The sequence below is a fragment of the Peromyscus eremicus genome, chromosome 16_21, assembly GCF_949786415.1.
Source record: "Peromyscus eremicus chromosome 16_21, PerEre_H2_v1, whole genome shotgun sequence".
Taxonomy (NCBI): Eukaryota; Metazoa; Chordata; class Mammalia; order Rodentia; family Cricetidae; genus Peromyscus; species Peromyscus eremicus.
In genome coordinates this window covers 36,530,756-36,552,972 of record NC_081432.1, presented here as the reverse complement: position 1 = coordinate 36,552,972, position 22,217 = coordinate 36,530,756, and the positions used below count along the sequence as shown (strand labels likewise).

Genomic DNA, 22,217 nt, shown 5'->3' with positions numbered 1-22,217 from the left:
TAAACTCAGCAGAAGCAGCACCCAGCAATTGTTAATGGGATTCACAAAATGTTCACAACATGAGTAAAGAGGAAACAATGTGAAAGATGAGTCCTTCATAAATGTATATTTAAAGACAACAGCACAGCCACATCTAAGGAATAATTTCAAATGGTTCAACTCAAACAGGCACAAATATTGTCTTATTTTTAAAAACTGAAAATGAAGTAACACAGCTGTCATGTATCTGGAACTGATGAAATGATTCTAACATGTTTATTTACCTATGGCAGGACACCATTTAATAGTCTATTAACAGAGCACCAATGTTTGGAAATGACTCTGAAAAATGAACTGAGATAGAGAATATGAAAAATGATATACATCCCTTTGTCAATTTCAATGCAAGTAAATCTGGGATGTTATCATGGCTTTTATGAATTCTTTAGCAATTATTTATTCTGAATTATCAATACAATTGTTTCCTAAAAGTTTATGAAAATCATTTGCAGGGCTGGAGAACCGTCTTAGTAAATGCTTGCCTTGCAAGCAGGAGGGCTTCAGTTTGATCCCCAGAACCCACATGAAAAGTCAGGTGTGGTGAGCACACTTGGAATCCCAACACTGGGGAGGTGGAGAAAAGACAGATCCCTGTTTAGTCCGTCTAGGCTACCTGGCTAACTGCAGGGCAGTGAATGACTGTCGTGCAAATAAAAGGTGGATGGTGCCTGAGGAGCAACATCTGACAGTCTTCTGGCCTCCACATGCATACAAAAGCGCGCGCGCACACACACACACACACACACACACACACACACACACACACGCACACGTGCTTTCCGGCATATATACACACACACAAGGGTTTTTGATAGGGTCTTATTCTGTAGTCAGGCTACATGGGTTCTGGGGAATCTGAGCTGAGGTCCTTTATGTTTATGCAGCCAGTCATCATCCTAGCCCTCGACCTGTAATTCTTGTTTAAGTTTTATCAATCATCACATTAATGTCTTCCCTTATATTTAATTTTCTGTATCTTAGATGGAATAAATGATTTGTCTTTCTTATTTTTATAAATGACTTTGAAATAAATAGAAGTAATGTCTACAAATAAAAACAAGTAATGTCTACCAATTTAGCCCAGGCTAACTTCCAACTCATCATTTATTCATTCATTTACTTCTAATTAATAAAATGTATTTATTCTGTGTTTTTCACATTATGTATCTTGATCCCATTCATTCTCTGTCTCGTCACATCCACCATCCTCCCCTGTAACCCCTGCCCCCTGGAATGGGCATGGTCATTTGCACCTGTAAGCCCAGGAGTAGGGAAGTGGGTCTAAACAGGAGGATCACTGGGGTTTGCTGGCTACCAGCCCTACCTAGCTCCAGACTCAGTGAGAGATCTTAAGGAAATAAGATAGAAGGTATTGAGCAGAACACCCACCCAGTGTGTGGGAATACACACCTGTATCCTAGCACTGAGAAGGAGGAAAGAGGATCACTGGGCCTTGCTGGGCAGCCTGTCTAGCCAAATCTGTGGGCTGCAGGGTCAGTAAGAGACCCCATCTCAACAACTAAGGTGCAATCGAGGGAGGCATCTAAGGTCAACTTCTGACTTCCACACACATACACACATGCACGCATGCATGAACACTCACACACACTCTTGCAGTGCTGGGGAGATGGCTCAGCCTGTAAAAGCACTTGCTACAGAAGTCTGAAGACCCGATTTTTATGCCTGGATAAAAGAACAAAGCTAGGGCAGTGGTGTGCACCTGTAACCCTAGCACTCCTGTGATAAAATGGAGTTGGAGACAGACCAGTTTACAAGTTCATAGAACAGCTGGCTTAGAAGTCTACTGTGCAACAGAAACAAGGCAGACTGCCTCAACAAGGTGGAAGGTGAGAACCAACTCCAGAAAAGCTGGCCTCTGGCTTCCACACAACCGCACCCACATTCACACCTCCACACGCCCACTTCCCACAGAGAATAATTAATTAATCTTAAAAATAACTTTTACAAGATGGTACAAACATTATGGGAGTACCAAATACTTTTCAATTGGCTCTGAGGTCTACTCCATGAGATGGAACTCGTACCAGGGTGTCAAGAACATGTGCTTAATTAAGTAAGTCACAGGCCCTAGACCCAATACTTTTAATATGCTAAATGGGCATAATGTTAGAACAACTCCAGTAACTTATCACAGTACTCAGAGATCACAGCATCTCTCAACCCTTTTCAAACAAGTTTGCACTTGCAGCAGATGGCAATCAACACAGAGACCTTCAACTGGGCAACTTTAGACAGTAAGGGACTGGGGTGCTCAGCCCTAACTGGGACATTCCTATCACACCCTCCTCTTAAGACTCAGAGATCTTCAGGGAAACAGGGGGATAAGAAAGGAAACAGTGCTGTCCAGATGCACATAAACTCACAGCAGTTGTGACAGCATGCATGAGATCTGAACAAGCTCCAGCCTGATAAAACTTCAGCATAGAGGTAGGCACAAAATCCCACCACTATGTGAGCTCTTGACATTTGCTGGGGGAAGGAGAATCAGTTTTCTTTCTGATGTGATCCCTCTTAGGTCTACCAAGTACCAGGGCAGGAGCCACTCCCAAGACCAGCTGAGCACCATAAACTGGTTTTGGTGGAGACAGGAAAGAAATAATAATCTCAAAGTTGGGTGGGAGGGTAGAGAGGAGGTGAATATGTTCAAAATACATTGTATGAAATTCTCAAAGAATTAATAAAATATTGTTAAAAAGTAAAGTATTACGCATGAGTTTAAAACAAAGCATATCTTTTGTATAGAGCATGTGCCTAGCTCTTTCTTTTTAATGAGTCTGACACCTGATGCTGAGACAGTTGATGTACTCCATCACTCCCTGGTTTTCAGTCTACCACGTTGCTTCATGTTTTCTAGCTTGTTGACTGCTTTTTGGTCCCCTGTCCTCCCTTTCGATCATTTAAAAACAGAGTAACTGAATATTCTTTTAGTTACCATTTTAGCTCTGTGACTACTGTACTAGCTGCATGTCTTTGTTCTTTTTGAAGGTAGTCTTAATAGTTCCAGAGTTCATCTTATCACTGCCTATAAATAATGTACCACTTTATATACAAAGTCAGATTAGAGCTCAACTCTTCTATCCACCACTCCTGTTCTTTGTTCTACTGTTATACATGTGATACACACCATGCAGTAAATCTCATAAAATCTAATTATTTGTTTTTATAAACCTGCTAATTAAAATTGTAATCAGGAAACTTTTTTTTTTTTTTTTGGAGCTGAGGATCGAATCCAGGGCCTCTAGCAAGCGCTTTACCACTGAGCTAAATCCCCAACCCAAGGAAACATTTTTCATGTGTATCAACTATTCTGGCTTTTCTGGTCTCTTCATTCTTTTGTTGAATCTGTTTCCACATGGAAACATAGTGCCAGTTTGTTAGACATGTGTTTCTCTCTTAGCCACAATTATCTCCGTCTGGAAATGCCTTCATTTTTAAAGTATATTTCCACAAGGTGTAGCATTCTACAATGGCAGATTTTCCATGTGATACTTTAAAGATGTCACCTTATGGGGTTCTTGGGCATGTGTGTGTATGGAATGCATTGTTGTGTGTGTGTGTGTGTGTGTGTGTGTGTTCTGGCTAGCCAGCTTGCCTCGACGATCCCGTTACCACCTCAGAAGCTCTGTGTTACAGGTGGCCCACCAAGCTTGCCCAAACTCCAGTCTATAGCTTTGGATGACATCCTGTCTTAACTTCATCCGCATAGAATCCTGGTGTTAAGACTGCTGGGGTATTGATAATTTATTATACAGCAGTAGAGAATGAATATCAGTGGTTAGAACAATGCCTGCTGTATGCAAGAGTCCCGAGAAATATTTGCTGAATGACTTGATAAACGGTTCATCAAAACCCCACCACTTTGAGTCATCTGCTTAAAGTCTGCAAGCTACTAGTACCTGAATAAATATTCTCATTTCATTTCAAAACAGCTTATGTAATCACATTGTCTTACACTCTATGTAACATACACCACACAGTGAACTCATTATCCTAGTGTTGTTCAGAGTCTTTCTTGTAAGGCTACACAGTTGGTGACCTGATAAATTAGGTGCCGATTCCTAACCTCCCACCAAAGGCTCCATAACCTAATAACAGATCATGCCTAACAGGTGCCCTCATGTCACACAACATTCAGTCAGTACTAGGAGACAGATTCTGGAGTTAGAAGTTACCTGCACCTTGGCTTAAAGACTATTTTGATGATAGAGACATCATTTAGAGCATTTGTGCTTTGAGTGCCATACCCCTTAACAACAAAGCTAGCATCTGATTTCAATACTCTCTTCCATTGTAGTAGAGTCTTCCACAAATGACCTTCATCAGAATTTGTATCTCTGCTGTCCTCAAGATCCTGAACAGAAGGGGTGTATCTCCAACTCCAGTCTATAGAGGATTCTAAGATACTGCATGCAGGCTGCTTATCTCGTATTCTTTCCTAATTCCTACCTGTGCTACAACTGTCCTCCTGAAAGGTGGCCCACAGAAAGGAGAGTGAGTATTGGAAGATTCCATAGTCATTATGAGACAAATAAATGAGAATATAATGCTAGATGTCAAGTCAGAAGACCCTACCATGTGAGTGATGAGAACTGAATCCAGGTCCTCTACAAGAAAAGTGCTCCTGACCGCTGAGCCACCTCCCCAACTCAAAGCCCAGACTTTGATACTGGATGAATATCATCTCCTAAACACAAACCAATATAATTCCATGGCTAATTTTCAGTCTCCTAGAATCAAGGTGTGCCTTCCTTCCTACTATGTTAGTTCTAGAGCTCATAGAGCTCCTGAGAAGTTACAAAGGTCTTACAACCTGATCCTCTTACAAGACAAAGGTACTTCTGCTCTGAGCAAAGATATTTATATATGACAAGTGCAGAAATACAGTTTGGACCTTACATGTCCCTGAAAGGCCCACTGTAATAAAGTGTAATAGATTACACTTGGTGAGACATTTTTAGGTCATGGGGAGCATGTCCTTGAAGGAGCTTATGAGACCTCAGCCCTTTCTCAATCTCTTGACTCTCTGATGATGAGGTGAGTAGCTTGGTTTTGCTGGGAGTTAAATTTCCAAAACCATGAGTTAAAACAAACCTTTTCTCTTTGCCAGTTGATTACTCCAGGTCTGTTACAGTTGCAGGAAACCATTCCAGAATAGTGTACTACATAACTGTACCATGTAAAAATTCAAATTTAAACTGGGTTTTCCAAACACAATATTTAGAAATACATGGCTTAAAACTACAGTACACACCCTATGCCAGCACTTGGGAGGCAGAGGCAGGTAGATCTTTAACATAAAGAGTTCCAGGCTAGCTAGGGTTACATAACAAGATCCTGTCCCGAACAGAACAGAACAGAACAAAACAGAAAAACAATGTTAATCCCACTGATCGAGAATAAGACCATTACCACATTTTAAAGCCAAATTTGAAGCAAGTTTTAATTAAATACTGGCCAGGTGGATGGGCTCTGGCCATGTCCATACCCAGGTTCCCAGTAAATGGCCCTGAGTTATGTACCATTTACAGCAGCTAAAGAAGGAAAACCCATAATTCATTGCATTTCCCATCAGGACCAATCAGAGGCAGCATACATTCTGATAGACCTCCAGTCTACATCCAGTCAGGGGTAAGAGTATATCCTGATGTACTTCCTGCCTATGAACTTCCCCACCCACATGTGATCAAGCACATCCGGTACAGATGGGTCAAACAAGCTTGTTTAGGGGACTGAAAAATACATGGCTTGTTATCTCCAATAGCCTCCAGCATTTCAGGAACTATCTGTTTTTGAGCAAGAGGCTTGCAGATCAGAGACATTTTTGTTTCACAGATCTCTCAGGCATAGTAATTAAAACTTAAAATGTAACTTTGGCTCTCACAACACGACATAATGTTTTTATAGTATAGTATTGTCTGTTCACCAGTGAATGACCCAGGAAAGTGAGGAGAAGTGTGTAGGAACCACAGAAGAATGGAAGCATGTTTTCATGTTGCCATATATAAGGCCTTTTCTTACCTTTTCTGTTGATATGAACTGAGGCCAAGTGTTGTCTCGGTCTGTAAAAGTAAGAAAATAAGGATAAAAATGCTAAAAATCAAAGTTTTATATTATAATTTTTTTTGTATCTTTCATTTTCATACCATTCCCACAATTGATTTTCAGGTTAAACCTCATCCCAAAAATGGCAAATAAAATAAGAGGTCACAATATGTAATTAAAATGAGAGACTAATTTGGTTCAATTTTAAGCATACATGGAATACCACAAACTAATGCTATTGATTGCCTTATGTTGGGCAAACAATACAAATGCCATAGGGAAGTCTCCTTTACAATCACTTCACGTAAGGTCATGAGGCCCAGAGTGTTCCCTTCCTCCCAGCTGCCAGTGAGGTGCTGGTATCTAATGGCTGCTGCCATTATGGAGCTGAAGATACAGAGGAATCTGAGGGCAAACCATACATAATAAATAAATATTTATACACTGAGAAATGATTAAAGAAATATTGGGAAGGTTCTGTGAAAGGGTCTAAACAAGTGATGTCCATGAGGAAAGTGCATCTGAAGAGCTCATGATTACACTAAACTCTGACAGGTCAGTCACATGGAAGCCACACATGTAGTGAAAGAAGACAGACCACGGTACATCCAAAAACCAGACTGCAGGTTTACTTGGCTGCACGCGCAGGAGTAAAGCATCAGAAAGTAGACTGCAAGCAAGGCGGGAGTCAGAAGATGTCCACTCTGTTAAGAAGCCAAGGCAATGTTTAGATCATGCACTCCAGATATAATTCAAGGGATATGATGTGGTAAGAGACCACCAAACATGGTCTGCCTCAGTGCTAAGGTATTATTCTGGCTGCAGTGTGGAGGATGAATTAGAGGCCCAGAGAGAAAGGAGGAGGTTGGGAGCAGTTACTGCAGTTCAGTGATGAAGGACATAAAAGTCCTCCATAATGAAGAAAGAAGGACAGCACTCCAAGGAGCACCGGTTATGAATGCAGTCCAAGACTAGCTGCTGTGCTATAGTAATTAGGAAAGCAAAGCGCGCCATTACTTTCTCCATTAGTCAAACTGCTTTCAAACGGTATTCTGGCAAAGGTGTATGGGGAAGATAAGGCAGATGCGATGAAATGTTTTCATTTTTGAAAGTTTGTGCTAAGTAAAGTATAAAGGAGTCTGTAAATTTCTTTAATATGTTTTAATAATACAGTTTATGTGAATATGTGTGTACAGATAAGAGAAACACTAAAAAATGTTAATATTTGTTGGGTCTATCTGAGTGGTTTATGAAAATTCTTCAATTTTCTATATTTAAAGAAAATTTTAATTTTAATTATTAAAGTTATAGCCATACACTCCCTCCCAAGAATGGAAGAAAACATTTACAAGTCATGTATCTGTTAAGATATCAACACCTACAACATATAAAGAGCATCTAACATTTATGCTCTGGATATAGATCAGCTGGTAGAATGTATGCCTAGCAGGCACAAGGCCCTGGGATCAATGCTCAGCAAAACAAAAACTGTGGGGTAGAGAGCAAAGAAGTCAATAAGACATCTCTCCAAAGGAGATACACACACTGGCAGCATACACAGGGAAAGATACTCAACAACAATAATTCATTATGGACACACAAAGCAAATACATAACACTATTTCCTACATGCTAGATGGCTATTACTAAAAAAGAAAGAGGAGGAGGAGGAGGAGAGAAGAAAGGAAGAAAGAAAAAGAGAGCACATGAACAGGCAGGCCTAGTAGCTTGCACCTGTAGTTGCAGACGGAAGAAAGATCACCACAGGTTCAAGACCATCCTGGGCTACAGGGTCAGTTCCAAGCCATTCTGGGCTACAGAGTAAGACTTTTACCTCAAAAAAACAAAAACAAAACAAAACACCTAAACCAGACAGACAGACAGACAAATACACACACTCAGAAAAGGTGTAGAAAATTGGTATTGGGGATATATAAAATAGCAAAGCTACTACGAAAATTAGCATATTGACTCTCAAAAAAAGCTAACTAAACAGAATTATCATACAATACAACAACCTCACTTCTGAATATATACCCCAAACCAATACTAAAAAAACAAACAAACAAAAATCCCATAGACTACCAATCCTGAAAATGAGACTCAGACAGAACACCCAAAAGGTAGAACAACTACAGTGCTTTGAATGGATCAACCCAAGGTGGTTCACACACACTGCAACTTCTCAGCTACATTATAAAGGAAGGGGAAGGATACACAGCGCAATGTACAGACCTTGACAACTATGATGCTCTGAGTGACACAAACCACTCACAAAAGACACATTCTGTACGAGTACACCTGCACAACACACTTAGAACAGTACAATCATGGAGAGAATAGAGTCATAGATGCCAGGAACTGGGAACAGAAGGAATGGGACCCACTGCTTAATAGATAAAGAATTTCAGCTTGGGAGGAAGAAGTTTTGGAGTTATATGATAGAGGTCATCATCCAACAATGTGAACATATTTAACATTGCTGAACTGTACACTTACATCTAAGTCACATATGTTTTATATATTAAAAAAAACAACAACAACTAGTAATCAAGACAATAGAGTAGTACCGGAATACAGATTAATGAAACTTGGCAAGTCATGTGTACAATCACCTAAATTTCAATAAAAACATCAATGACATTCAGTAGAGAACCAAATGTCTTTTCAACAGACAGAACCACCAGATGATGTAGTGAGGAAACATGAGCCTTTACCCTATTTTATATCATGCATACAAATTAATCTCATGGCATGGACCACATGGCTACCACTGCTGCTTTTCAAGATTGCAGATCACACTTCTCCAGCACCTTTTTACTTTTATTTGTAATGATTCTCAATATTAACACCTTTCCTTTGGGAAATTATGTGAGGGCTTTAGTAAAGGATGAAAATGTGTATTATGGTAGCCTCTCTAAACAAAATAATTCTTTAGAAAAAAATCTCCACCACTTCAGAACCAGGAATCCCATTGTGCCCTCCTAATTACACCAAGAACAGGAAAGTTAGAGATTTGCTAGACACATCTATGTTGTGGAATATTACTTTAACTAGGCAAAGATGTGTTACATTTCTTTATACTGTGGAACATTACTTTAACTGTGTAAAGGTGTATTACATTTGTTTATGCTGCATTTGTTTAACAATATAAGGATAAGGCAGGTGGCGGTGGTGCACGCCTTTAATCCCAGCACTCGGGAGGCAGAGCCAGGTGGATCTCTGTAAGTTGGAGGCCAGCCTGGTCTACAAAGCAAGATCCAGGGCAGGCACCAAAACTACACAGAGAAACCCTGTCTTGAAAAAAAACCAACCAACCAATCAAACAAACAAAAAAACCCAAAAAACAAACAACAACAAAAAAACCCGAAAAACAATGTAAGGATGTGAATTTACTTATGTAAAGATGTGTTACATCTGTTTCATCTTGCCTGCCTAAAGCATCTGACTGGTCAGGAGTTGAATGGCCAATAGCTAGGCAGAAAAAGGATAGGCGGGGCTGATGGTTAAAATAAACAGGAGGCGAAATCTAGGCTCAAAAGAGAACAAGATAAGAAGAGAGGAGAGACCAAGGGAGGCACCCAGGGCCAGCCAGGCAGCCCCAGCCAGCAGACAGGAGAAGCAGTGGAAGTAAGATACACAGAAGGAAAGAAAGGTAAAAAGTCCTGAGGCAAAGGGTAGATAAAGAGAAACAGGTTAATTTAAGTTAAAAGAGCTAGCCAGAAACGAACCCAGGCTAGGGTGAGCATTCAAAACTAATAAGTCTCCGTGTCATTATTTGGGAGCTGGTTGGTGGCTCAATAGAGAGAGAGGGAGGGAGGGAGGGAGGGAGGGAGGGAGGGAGGGGGAGAGAGAGAGAGAGAGAGAGAGAGAGAGAGAGAGAGAGAGAGAGAGAGAGAGAGAGAGAGAGAGAGAGAACGCAGAGAGCCTGGTATACACCTGATCCCAAGGATGAAATTCAGATCCAGAGTCTGAGGCCATTAAGGGCAAGAGTTCAGCTAATAAAGAGAATTCAGAATTGTGCAGTACAATGGCAAAAGAATAAGACATCAGGACCTTCCCATTTGGGCGCATTATGAGGGAAACAGGCCCATATGTAAGACTAAGAAACTGTAACATAGTGCCTGGTCCCCAGAAGAAAGTCCCCCACCCCCCTAAATTAGGCATTTGGACAAGGGTCTCCATTCCCTGGGGGCTTGAGGAAAAGTTCCTGCTTGCTAAAGCAGTCATTCTCCTTATCTCTGGCAAGAGGAACTTGTGGCCCTTCATTAACATATGACTGGTGCCTACTGTCAAGGTCAATGCTAGATTCCTCAAGCCCTGATCTCAAGCCACACCCCCTTTACATGCCCCCTTTTCTCCCGCTTAATCCTATGTGCAACTATAGAGTATTCTTTTTCCAATTAAACCCTGTACTGCCAGCCATCCTGATTTCCCCCCTGGCCCCCACAGACTCCACACATCCTCTTTGGGACCTGAACCTCTTCAGCAATCTCAGAAAAAAATATTAGAAAAAACAAAAAAAACAAAACACAGCTCTATGGAAAAAATGAATTCCAAAGCTTCAGCAACAAAACACAATCTATCTTTGCAACTCTGGAATAGACAAAAACTACAACAAAACCCACTATCCATTAAAAACAAAACAAACCCAACCAAAGAGACTAGATGTCAAAACATACATTCCCCAAAAACTGTGTAATGAAAACAAAAAGGCAAACTACAAAAAGAAAACATGTGCAAATATTTGATGAAAAGGGCTTTTACCCTAACTATACAAGCAACAAATATTAAATAAATGAGAAATAATACAGTATTTTACAGCAGGCTAGTATATGACATAAATTAAAGCCACGGCAAGATACTACACTGATATTAAAATGTTCAAAATTAAAAAGAACTATGGCAAGGGTTAGCAAGAATATAGGGCGACTGGAATGCTCATGCAGTGCTGACGGGAACGGGAAGAGCAATCACTTTAGAAAAGGCATGACAATTCCTTACAGAACAGAGGTGTGCTTCTATATGGCATACCAATACAACTGAATATTTCTCAGCAACAAAAGACAAATTATCGGTATATACAATAGCGTAAGTAAATCTCAGAATTATTATGGTGAGAGTTGGAATCCAGTGACAGAAAGCTGAACCGAGGTGGAGAATGAGAGTACCAGTAAACTGATGGGGAAGGTAGATGTGATCATTTCTGGACTGTAGTTACGATTTCCCAGATGTAAGACTGCATGTTAACCTTCTCAATTTGTGTACTTTAAACATATACACTGTATGCGGTTCATTCATTAATAAAGGATGATCAAAGAATCTGAGCATGAGGAGCTGTGCTCCCATGTAAACAGAAACAAAACTCAGGAAATCTATTACCCTGTGCACTTTGAGAAATAAAACATCATAAAGACAATTTAGCAAAAGATCACAAAAACAAAAATGCAAAATTGCTCATGATAAAGAATTACAGAGCAGGAAACCATCATATGAAAAATTAGCTGATATTCAATAAGAAATAAGATTAGAAAAACAAAATAAATGCTTCTTAATGAAGTATAAACCAAAGCACAACAGAAAAACAATCATTTAGCTATAATAAAATCTCACAACAGGCAAATGCCATGCCTTAAGTGTTGAAAGCAGAAAATGACATTAAATGCTATTCTGAATCTGAGGTAATGTGAGAAATAAAAGCTTAAACTTGTCTTTAAAATGGACCTTAGAACTGAACTTAAAGATGGGAGCAGCACAACAAAAAATAAAAAATAGTGAAGAAAGCATAGAAATTAGGTGGAAAAGATTAAACACACCTTTAGTAAGACTAAACGACATAATTTATTTAAAAAGAATTGTGTCAAAAATGAAAGCTTAACTATAAACAATTCAAGTCAAAAATGAACAAAAATAGAACATATGCCAAAAACAAATATAAAAAAGGCAAATAATGGTTGTGACATGAGTAATTGTACTGTGAAAAGGTTCAATAATGTTAAAGTTTCTTACACACAGCAGTCAAGAGACAAAAGGGGGGGGGTTTGAAATGTAAACAAAGAACAAGAATAGGTAGAGGCTGGAAAAATAGCTCAGAAGTTAAAAGCCTCTGTGTTGTAGGATATTTGTACACTGTGTGAAAATGTATTGCTGTGATTGGTATAATAAAAAGCTGAATGGTCAACAGCCAGGCGGGAGATATGGGCAGGATTTCAGGGCAGAGAAAGAACTCTGGGAAGAAGGTAGAGTCACCAGCCAGACACAGAGGAAGCAGCATGAGCAGTATAGAGTGATGAGGTAATGAGCCTTGCTATAGAATGTAGGTTAAAATAAATGGGTTCATTAAGTGATAAGAGCTAGTGGAACAAGCCTAAGCTAAGGACGAGCTTTCATAAATACTAATAAGTCTCGGTATTATTATTTGGGAGCTGGCAGTACAGAGAAAGACTGGTTGTACCCCTGTTGTTTTTGCTGAGGACCTAGGTTCAAGTCCCAGAACCCACAGAAAGGCTGGCTCACAACCATTCACAACTCCAGTTCCAGGGGTTCTGATGGCCTCTCTGACCTCTGTGGGCACCAGGCATGCAAGTGATGCATATACACATTGCGGGGGTGGGGGTGGGGTGGGGTGGGGTGTTACAGGAAAAAAAAAGTAAATGATCCATGATCTCTAGAAGATGACTGATTCATTAAAGAGTAAAGGTCAACAGAGAACATTCAGATTTTACCAGCTGAGGGAAGGGACCTTTGACCTATCACACTCCAAGAAAGAGTATAACATTCTGGGATCTAGAAAATATCTGTATCATGTACAGTTGGCCACTTATAAATGCCTGCCACTAGTGTTTCAAAAGAAAGTTCCCCAAATCAGAGAAACTGACTTGGTCATCCCTGAGTTAATCCAAATTATTCTTCTACCCTGCTTAGCCCTGAGTTAATCCAAATTATTCTTCTACCCTGCTTATTCAGAAGAGCCCATTTAGAGACTCCTTCCTACCTGCAATTCATATTGCATGTATGCAGCGCTCACCACTGGGCTGCCAATTCCAGACCAATTTGAATACAACCTCTCCGACAGCTACCCATCTCTAATAGGATTCCCCGGGGGAAACACTATTTCAGTCAAACACACTGGCCTCTGCATACGTACTTATGTAACATGCTCTCAGTACTGTCAGTTCTCATCATAAAAGCAACACATACAATAACCTGATTCCCACAGCTAGGTCAGAGGGATCCCTGTGGGCTGAGAGTAAAGTCAGGGGCTTTCATGTTGTTAGTGCAGGGATGGACCCTGTTAGCCCAGGGCCCTGAACATGCTGGCCAATTACTACCACTAAACTACTTCCCCAGCCCTTGAGAAGAAGCAGTTTTTAAAATTTATTTATTTTTATCTTATGTGCATTGGTGTTTTGCTTGCATGTATGTCTGTGTGAGGGTGTTGGATTCAGTGGAACTGGAGTTACAGACAGTTATAAACTTCCATGTAAATGCTAGGAATTGAACCTAGGTCCTCTGGAAGAGCAGTCAGTGCTCTTAACGATTGAGCCATCCATCTCTCCAGCCCCAAAAGAAGCATTTTTAATTGTCATAGTTTATATGCTACTTCATCAAGTGGGAAAGACCAGAAGTTTAATAACCACTCTAAGATGCACAAGGGCAGTCTTCCCTCAACTTCCCAAACAATGAACTACTTAGCTCAAAATGCAAATGTTACCAAGACAGAAAACCATGCTATACCCTAAACTTTCTGATATGTTAGCATTATAGTTTTTATCTGTATTTGTGTGTGCATGGATGTGCATAGCACAAGTCAACATTGTGTATTTTTCTCCATTGTTCTGTACCTTACTTCTTCAGACAAGGGTCTCTTCTCACAGAATCTGGAGGTCACGGATTTGGCTAGACTAGCTGGCCAATGAGCTCCAAGGGTTCTAATACCATTTCCCCCTACCTGCAGGGCTCAGGTTACCAACATGCACAATGCCTGGGGCTTTATTTATTTATTTATTTAGAATCCTAATTCAGGCCCTCAGACAGAGCAAGCACTTTACTGACAGAGCCATTTTCCTGGGGTTTTATTTATTTATTTAGAATCCTAATTCAGGCCCTCAGACAATGTACGATTGTCATACCAATTGTGGATATTTCTAGTGGCCCTTGGCTTAATGAAAAATGACTATTTGTAGTACAAAATTAGTTGCTAGGTTACCTATGTAGTGTTAGGAAACAAAACTATGCTTACAGAGAACAAGCACCAATAGGAAATTAATCCAAGCACTAATCTGTTTCACATTTGGGTAGTGGGATACAGAGTAATTTCTCCCTGGTCCAACCAGTGGTTAAGAACTTAGGCTTTAGAGGGAACTGCTTGGCTTTGAATCCTAGTTGTATCACTTACTAGTCACTTATTTTGTTAATTTACTTATTTTCTGTACATTAATCTGCTCACCTAAAAATGATCATAAAATTAATGCCTATAACATGCACTTAAGAATTTAGAGAGCTGGAGAGATGGCTCACCAGTTAAGGGTACTGCCTGCTCTTCCAGAGGTCCTGACTTCAATTCCCAGCACCCACATGGTGGCTCACAACCATCTGTAACAGGATCCGATGCCCTCTTCTGGCATGCAGGCATACATTAAAACAGAGCACACATACCTAAAATAAGTAAATAAATAAAACAAAATTGCTGTGGATATCACTCTGTATAAATAAAATGCTGATTGGCCAGTAGCCAGGCAGGAAGTATAGGTGGGACAAGCAGAGAAGAGAATTCTGGGAAGTGGAAGGCTGAGGCGGAGAGACGCTGCCAGCTGCCACCATGACAAGTGAGATGTAAGGTACCGGTAAGCCATGAGCCACGTGGCAACTTATAGACTAATAGAAATGGGTTAATTTAAGGTAGAAGAACTAGATAAGAAGAAGCCTGCAACGGCCATACAGTCTATAAGTAATATAAGTCTCTGTGTGTTTACTCGGTTGGGTCTGAGCAGCTTCGAGACTGGTGGGTGAGAGAGATTTGTCCTGACCTGGGCCAGGCAGGACCAGGAAAACTCTAGCTACACAAAATAAAAAGAATTGAGAGATCAGGGCTACAGCTCAGTAACAAAGTGCTCTCTAGCACACAGACCCTAACGCTAACCTCCAGAACAACAATATAGAACATGCCTAGGACTTGGCAATACCCAGGAAGTATTACTTTTCTATGTTTTCTAAATTTTCTGTGAACTTTCACAAATGTCTCTTGTAATTCAAGGCTCTGTGCTTATTAAAATAAAAGGTGAGTATCCTAAGCCTGCATACAAATCAACCACACTCCTTCTCCCTTTCTGTGGGGCGTTTACCCACCAACCCCACAGCTCCCCAGAGTTTTCTAGAGTGTGAGCAGCAGGAAATATTAGATAGAAGGATTTATTGCAGAGAATATTGCAGAGATAAACAGATAAAAAATAAAGGATAGCCTTGAGAGGGCCTGGAACCTTTTCCAATGGGCCCCGACTGTCTCTGCCCCAGGGTTTTTATAGAGACGCCAAGGGGTGGAGCAAAAGACCTCCCCCCAGCACAGCCAAGTGCAGACCACCTCAGACACCTGCACTTAGGCCCGTGGTCCTAATCATCCTCTATGTGAACCTGCTGGGTAAAGCCACGAGGAACCCGAGAACAGGCTCCCACAGGTCCCCCTTTCTTAATATATAAAAAATAACTATTAATGGCTTACAGCAATCTCCAAGCTGTTACACCTCCCAGTATGGAGTAGAGGATGATATAGATGGCATTTCTCTTTTGAATTAGGTCCAAGGTGACTACAGCAGTCTTAGCTGCCTCAAGCCCTTTCTAAACCAAAAACTCTTAAGGCGACTACAAATTTAAAGAATCCCTTAGCTTCATCATTACCATTAACAGGTTAACATAAATATTGTTATACATAATCACAATTCTCTCAATCTTACAACTCAAAGCAAACTCTTTAACAGAACCATTTGAATTAGCATATATGGTGCTATATATAGTTAACAATTTTCTCCGTCTTACAACTTTAACTCAATCATTTGAATTTTCTTGCTAACAGAACATAGGAAAAACTTCAATGTATTCACATCAAACTTAAATATTTCCTTAACTCCACAAATCCAGGGTGCATTAATATCAATAGGTTTCTGCAAACATAATTCAATCTCATAACTCCTCCTTTTCTTTATAATTTTTTAAACAAAATCTCAAACCTAATTAGAGGAACCCAAACTTATACAATTCCTACAAACCCATATTGAAAAGCAATATTTTCAATCTCACCATTAACACTTTGAAAACTTTTAGCAAAGCATCCAAAAGCAGTTTCTTAATAAAACTCTTTACACACTTTAAAAGTAGTCTCTTAGTATACCCCATTTGCATTTCTTACTAACAAAACATGACATTAATCCACTCAAAGAAAATTTTTTAAATTAAATAGACTAAGGTATATTAACTCTCCCTTTTATAATTTTTTTAAGCAAAATCTCAAGCCTAGTTATAAAACCCAAACTTCTGTTTAAACAGTTCCATTTGTAACACAAAACCAGTTCCATAAGTAATTTCATTTTTACATAAACAGTTCCACAAAACAATTCATGAATCACCAGTTAATAAAGCATATATGCATACATAAAACTGCATCTTGATTCTAGGTAGAAATAACTTTCTTCATTTAAACAGTTGCATTTTTAACCCAATTCCAGCAAACAGTTCCTAGATCATTACTATGAATAAACTCAAAATTGTCCCATTGCAATGAAATCTCTTGTTTATTTCATTTTCTTAAGTCTTAAAATTCAAATGATAAATTCTAGTACTAGCCTTCCAAATATGAGAAATCCATAACCAAAATCTTTTTGTAATTTTATCTCATTTTAAGTTCAAAAAGTTCAAACAAGAAATAAATTCTGGTTATCAGGCTTTCACTTCCAAATATGAAGAGACGTTTTACAACCAAAACTTTTTATAGTTAATAATTTTAGTTCAAACAAGCGTCTCTGCAACTTTTGTTCTCACAGACTGACCTTTTTAGGTACAGTAGTATTCTAAACCACACCATTTTTTATGTTAGCTCAGGTTTTTCTGTGTTGCGTTGATTTTCCACGGATCTCAGCTGCGGATGCCTTGTTGCGCTGGTTCTGGCATCTGCCATTCTTAGCTTCTTAGCGGCTTCTGGAACTTCTGAAAACCGCTCAGACTGCCTGCTTTGCAGTCTGCTAGGACACTAACTTCTAGATCTCAGGTTTTTTCATCATATACACTAAGCATAGACTCACACTTAACATTTACACTTTTTTACAAACACATATAACGTATTAATATCTACTTATTTATACTCCTTAAGGAAACTATAGAACTATTTTAGCAAATATATTTCTTATTACTTCTTATGTACTTATTTAAACTTACATTTACAACTAGCATCTTTACTTATTACAAGCTTATTACTACATGTCTTAAGACTACATTAGATACTTCTTGCAAGCTTATATTCTTAAAAGAACTCTATAGATCTATTTTACAAACTTATATAGGGCTACCATTAGCATATATTTAACTTAGCAAACACCTAAAGATTTCTTAACACAGATCTAACAAGAGAATTTTTACAAACTCACATATCTTATTTTCATCTTTTTCTATTTCTTACTCTTAATTATTATCACTATCTCTATTAGAAAGATTCTCTTAACTAGACAGGAAGTACGTACACCATTTCTAAAGTTTAGAGTTTATAGTCAGCTTTGTTATAAAGCACTGGGATTTAGTGAGTATTGTTATAGAACTGTGATAGTTGTTGCTAGGGGACTGTAACCTTCCCAGGATGACGCCACACTCCAAAGTTGCCGGTTCTCTCAGCCGTTCTAGACTGGCAGAGATGCACTGTCAGTGGTAGACAGTTTTTAACTAGAGACTGTCCCTTCACCCAAATTCATAGTAGTTCCCCTAAGTGCTTCAATTCAGACAAACGTTTCTATTACAGCAGTACTTTTGGTTTGTTCTACCGAAAAACTTCACTTCACGCTAAGGGTGAAATTACCGTATTTAGCTGCTGTAAAGCTCTTCGCCAAATACTGCACAGCTATTAGGTGGTATAAAGTATTTTTCTAAAGGAGCTGGTAAAACCAAAAGCGGCACAGCTCCGAACTCTATTTCCTCACTGTTTGCATTAACCAGTGACAAAATCTCAGAAACACTAATTGAGCCACTTTTATTCTGGTTCCTTTATAAGAACGTCATTGGAGCTGACCCTTCCTTAGTTCCAAGCTCCTTACCAGACGCTCCGGTAACCACCGAGCTTCATTCTCCTCTTGTGAAAAAACACAAACATGTCCTCAACCCCATATTAACACAGGATCGGGACCCTTCCATAATCCCAAGCAGGGATCTTTCCATTTCGCATTACCCTCAGCTAAAGGACCAGGAAGATTGGAGTGAGCTCTAATATGGCCCACAAAACATGGCAGCTTTCTTTTGTGGAAACATCTTGGATTTGTTGAAACATTTTGACTTGATTGTTGTTAGTTCCAATATTTTCACCAAAACTGTTACTATTCAAAGGAGTCAAGGGCATAGATGTTCTTTCATGAAAGTATCCTTCACTAGCTTACTCTGAGAAAAAGCATTTCCAGGATTTAGTATTTTCATTTCATTAGCTTTAACTCCTGATGGTATTAGCAGCTGTGATATTTAGCATTGATTTCTTATAAGGAACTTTCAGGTGAAGCAACTCTTTTGTAAGACAGCTAGATTTTTCTGAAGTTTGTTTCCCATCTATAAAGCAGTCATTTCTTTTTGAATGCCTGTTTCCTTGTATCCTTATTAGATTTGCAAAGGAATTACTCATTGCAGGCAGTTTGTTCAAAAGGCAAAGAACTTTAATTTCAACATAAGTTTCTTCATATCTAAGACAACGTTCAGTATATAAACTGCTTTCCCTTGTTTTAAGGATTTTAAAGTGGCTTGTTTGCTCTTATAGGTAGCTTTCTGACATCCAGCTACCGTAAAAGCTTTGCACAGCTATTAGGGTAAATAAGGCATTTTACCAATGGAGCCCCAAACCGCGAAGCACCTAGTTCCATATCCTTTCAATTTTTCATTGGAACTGACACTTAAACTCTTAGACGATTTTCCTCCTTATTCTTTTAGAAGCTGTATTTTAAGTTTACCATGAACATATTTTCAAGCTTAAAAAAGTTTCAGGACAATGTCGCCATCTTTAGCGGAAAAACTACCTTTCCCAGAATGCATTTCCCTTATATCAGTCCATAATAATATCAGTCCCATATCAGTCCCTTATATCATTTCCCATGAGTCATTTCCCATAGTTCTTTTCGGGTCTGAGAGTCAACTGGTTCTCTTTTACCAGACTTGCTTACAAATTCTTTTTTTTTTTTTTTTTGGTTTTTCGAGACAGGGTTTCTCTGTGTAGCTTTGCGCCTTTCCTGGGACTCACTTGGTAGCCCAGGCTGGCCTCGAACTTACAGAGATCCGCCTGGCTCTGCCTCCCGAGTGCTGGGATTAAAGGCGTGCGCCACCACCGCCCGGCTTGCTTACAAATTCTTGCCCGGGAGGTTTGAACAAAGTTTTTTGCTTTTCGCAATGGGAGATTTGAACAAGCATTTTACATTTTCAATTATGGCACATTGGGAGATTCCTATTTTCTCCTCAGCTGGCTTTAACAGGTGTCTCTCCTTCATTTGACACTGGCCCCAAATCAGAACTGCACCTGCCTCGTTAGCGCGCATTGAGGTGGGCAATTTCTGATAGCAACTTTCCTTGGGGCTTGTGCTTGTTGCCTTAGCCAGTCAGTGAAAAACAAGATCATGTACAACAGCTTTTCCATAGCTCCTTCAGAAGAGATTTTTCTCCCACTGATTTTATTCTCATTTTGCTTGTTCCTTCCCCGCCAGATGCAGAGTTTCAGGTATCTGTCTGCGGCTCTGTACCTCTGCTAGCTGCCTTTGGAGGTAGGGGCTTCTCCCCCCCCCCCCCCCCCCCCCGAATGTGCCTCAAATTCTAGCAGCTTTTTCAGGGAAAAATATGTCCCTTCTGTTTCTTCAGAGTCTTTCTCCCTGACAGTATCCAGTTTGGTCTCAGTTTACCCCCTCTACCCCAGAATCAGTTTCCAACACTACAGTGGCAGCTTTCCCTGCTACTGAAGGTAGGGGCTTTTTGTCCGTTTCTGTTTTCGGGGTCTGTGTGGTTTACATACAAGATTGAAAATCTAACAAGGGAGGTTTTTGCCATTTCTAAACTCCCATTAGGACAGGCCCCTCCCATTAGGACCTGGCCCAGTCCCCCAGTGGGTTGTGTTTGCTTGTCTGGGTGCTCAAGGACAGAGCTTATGCCAGAGGCAATCACCCCTCAGGGCTACACTCCCTCATCTCATCGGGAGTCAGTTGAAACAAAGCTTTTCTCAAAGAGGTGCTTTCTCTGACAGAAAAGAAAGCTTTACTCCTGGATAGTTCTGTTCTGCCCTGGCTGGGCTCTTTCCCCAGACAGTGTTCTGACTCGGCAGCACAAATGCTTCAGACACAGTTCAACTTTACTGTTTTCCCAGAAAGGTCCTTACTCTGATAGGAAAGCTTTTCTCAGATTTCTTTTTGCAGCTGTGGACCTATCAACCCGGGACTTGTAGGAAAGCACACAACTGTGCTGTTCCCACTGGTTTTGGCTTTGTTTGTTCATTAGCAGTTTTCCCCTGGGTCCTGCACCTTCCTGCCTCAGCTCTGTGCTCCAGGAAGTTTGCAACTGCAGGAACCCTAGTATCCCCAAAATGCACTCCGACTCAGAGACGCTGGCCAGTCGCCTCTGGGTTTTTGGTAAGAAGTGAGGATACAATGCTTCAGGGGATCTTTGCGTTAGGAAGATTAGGACCACCTTTTCAAAGATGCTCACTCAGAAACAAAACCCTTGATGCCTCAGCTCAGCTGTAACTGAAAAGCTTGGCTTTTTTGCTTTTCTCAGGTAAAGTTTCCCGCCAGGGCTCTCTGTAGCTCTTTCCCCACACTCTCCCAAGTGTTTCCCTCAGGGTACTCTGACCCACTCTTTACCAGCTTGAAGAGAGAGCTTAGAAGAGGTTTTTAGGAACTTGTCCCTGCCTCCTGCATTGCAGGGATGATTTTTAAAGCTTGAAAGAACTTAGGTTTTGCTGTCTTAAGAGGTTTGTTGTTTTCCCTTTGAGCTAATCACAGGTGGTCCCCATACTAATATCTTCAGGTGATTCTAATTTTTGCCCTTTTGAGAAAGTTAAAGGCTTTAGTTTTAAAGTTTAAGAGCGTTTGAGAAAGATAAAGGCTTTTTAGAGAGATTTTCCCAAATTTTCTAAGAAAAGCTTTTTAGTTTAAGAGAAAGATTTTTTTCCCAAGAGATAAAGACCAACTTTCCCCAAAACTTCCCAACTTTAAACTTTGACTTCTTACACCCCCATTTTTGCCTCAGGGAGAAAACACTTTCTCCTGCTGCTTGGACTTAGCATTTCAGCTGTCCCCAGGACAAAAAGCTTCCATAGGAAACTCATTCTTCCCCATAAGCTCAAAGAAGAGCTTTTTTACTACCCAAAAAGCCCAAAGAAAGATTTTTTTCCAGTTTGCGTTTATAGCCCCCAAAATTAGAAAATAGTAGAGTTTTTCTGTCTAGTTGCCTTATTTTTTTCTACACGATCTTACACTTCTAAGTTTTTCCTACACTATTTTACTACCCTATACCTTACACTTATTTTTCACAGATAGAAATTGAGAAAGGGATAGAAGATAGAAAATTTTGACAGAAGAGAATTTTGCGCTGCAGCATCGGACATCCTTCCAGTCCGCTTTCCTTTTCTCTCGAGGATAAAACCCCTGCCTCTCAATAATATATATATATGGATATATATATATATATAATATCTATTTTCCATAACACCGGCATGCCTTTCCACTGGCAGGGCTGACTCAGCACTTTCACCAAAAACTCTGTAATAAAACTATTATTTTCCTTTGTCTTTAGTCCCTATTTGTCTTTAGTTCCCCCTTTTTTTTCTTTAGTCCTTTTTTTTTCCTTTTTCTTTAGTCCCTGTTCATGGCGCCATTCTGTGGGGCATTTACCCACCAACCCCAC

The 22,217-nt window shown here is 39.9% G+C and overlaps 1 protein-coding gene across 2 annotated transcripts in view; it reads right to left on the bottom strand.

Annotated features, from left to right (window-relative positions):
• Tmem131 (transmembrane protein 131) overlaps window positions 1–22,217 on the bottom strand; it is a 167,584-nt gene that overhangs the window by 97,713 nt on the left and 47,654 nt on the right. For both annotated transcript variants that reach the window (XM_059244018.1, XM_059244017.1), the window contains exon 3: window positions 6,079–6,119. In XM_059244018.1, coding sequence (XP_059100001.1) covers window positions 6,079–6,119 — 41 coding nt within the window. The remainder of the gene's footprint in view (window positions 1–6,078; window positions 6,120–22,217) is intronic.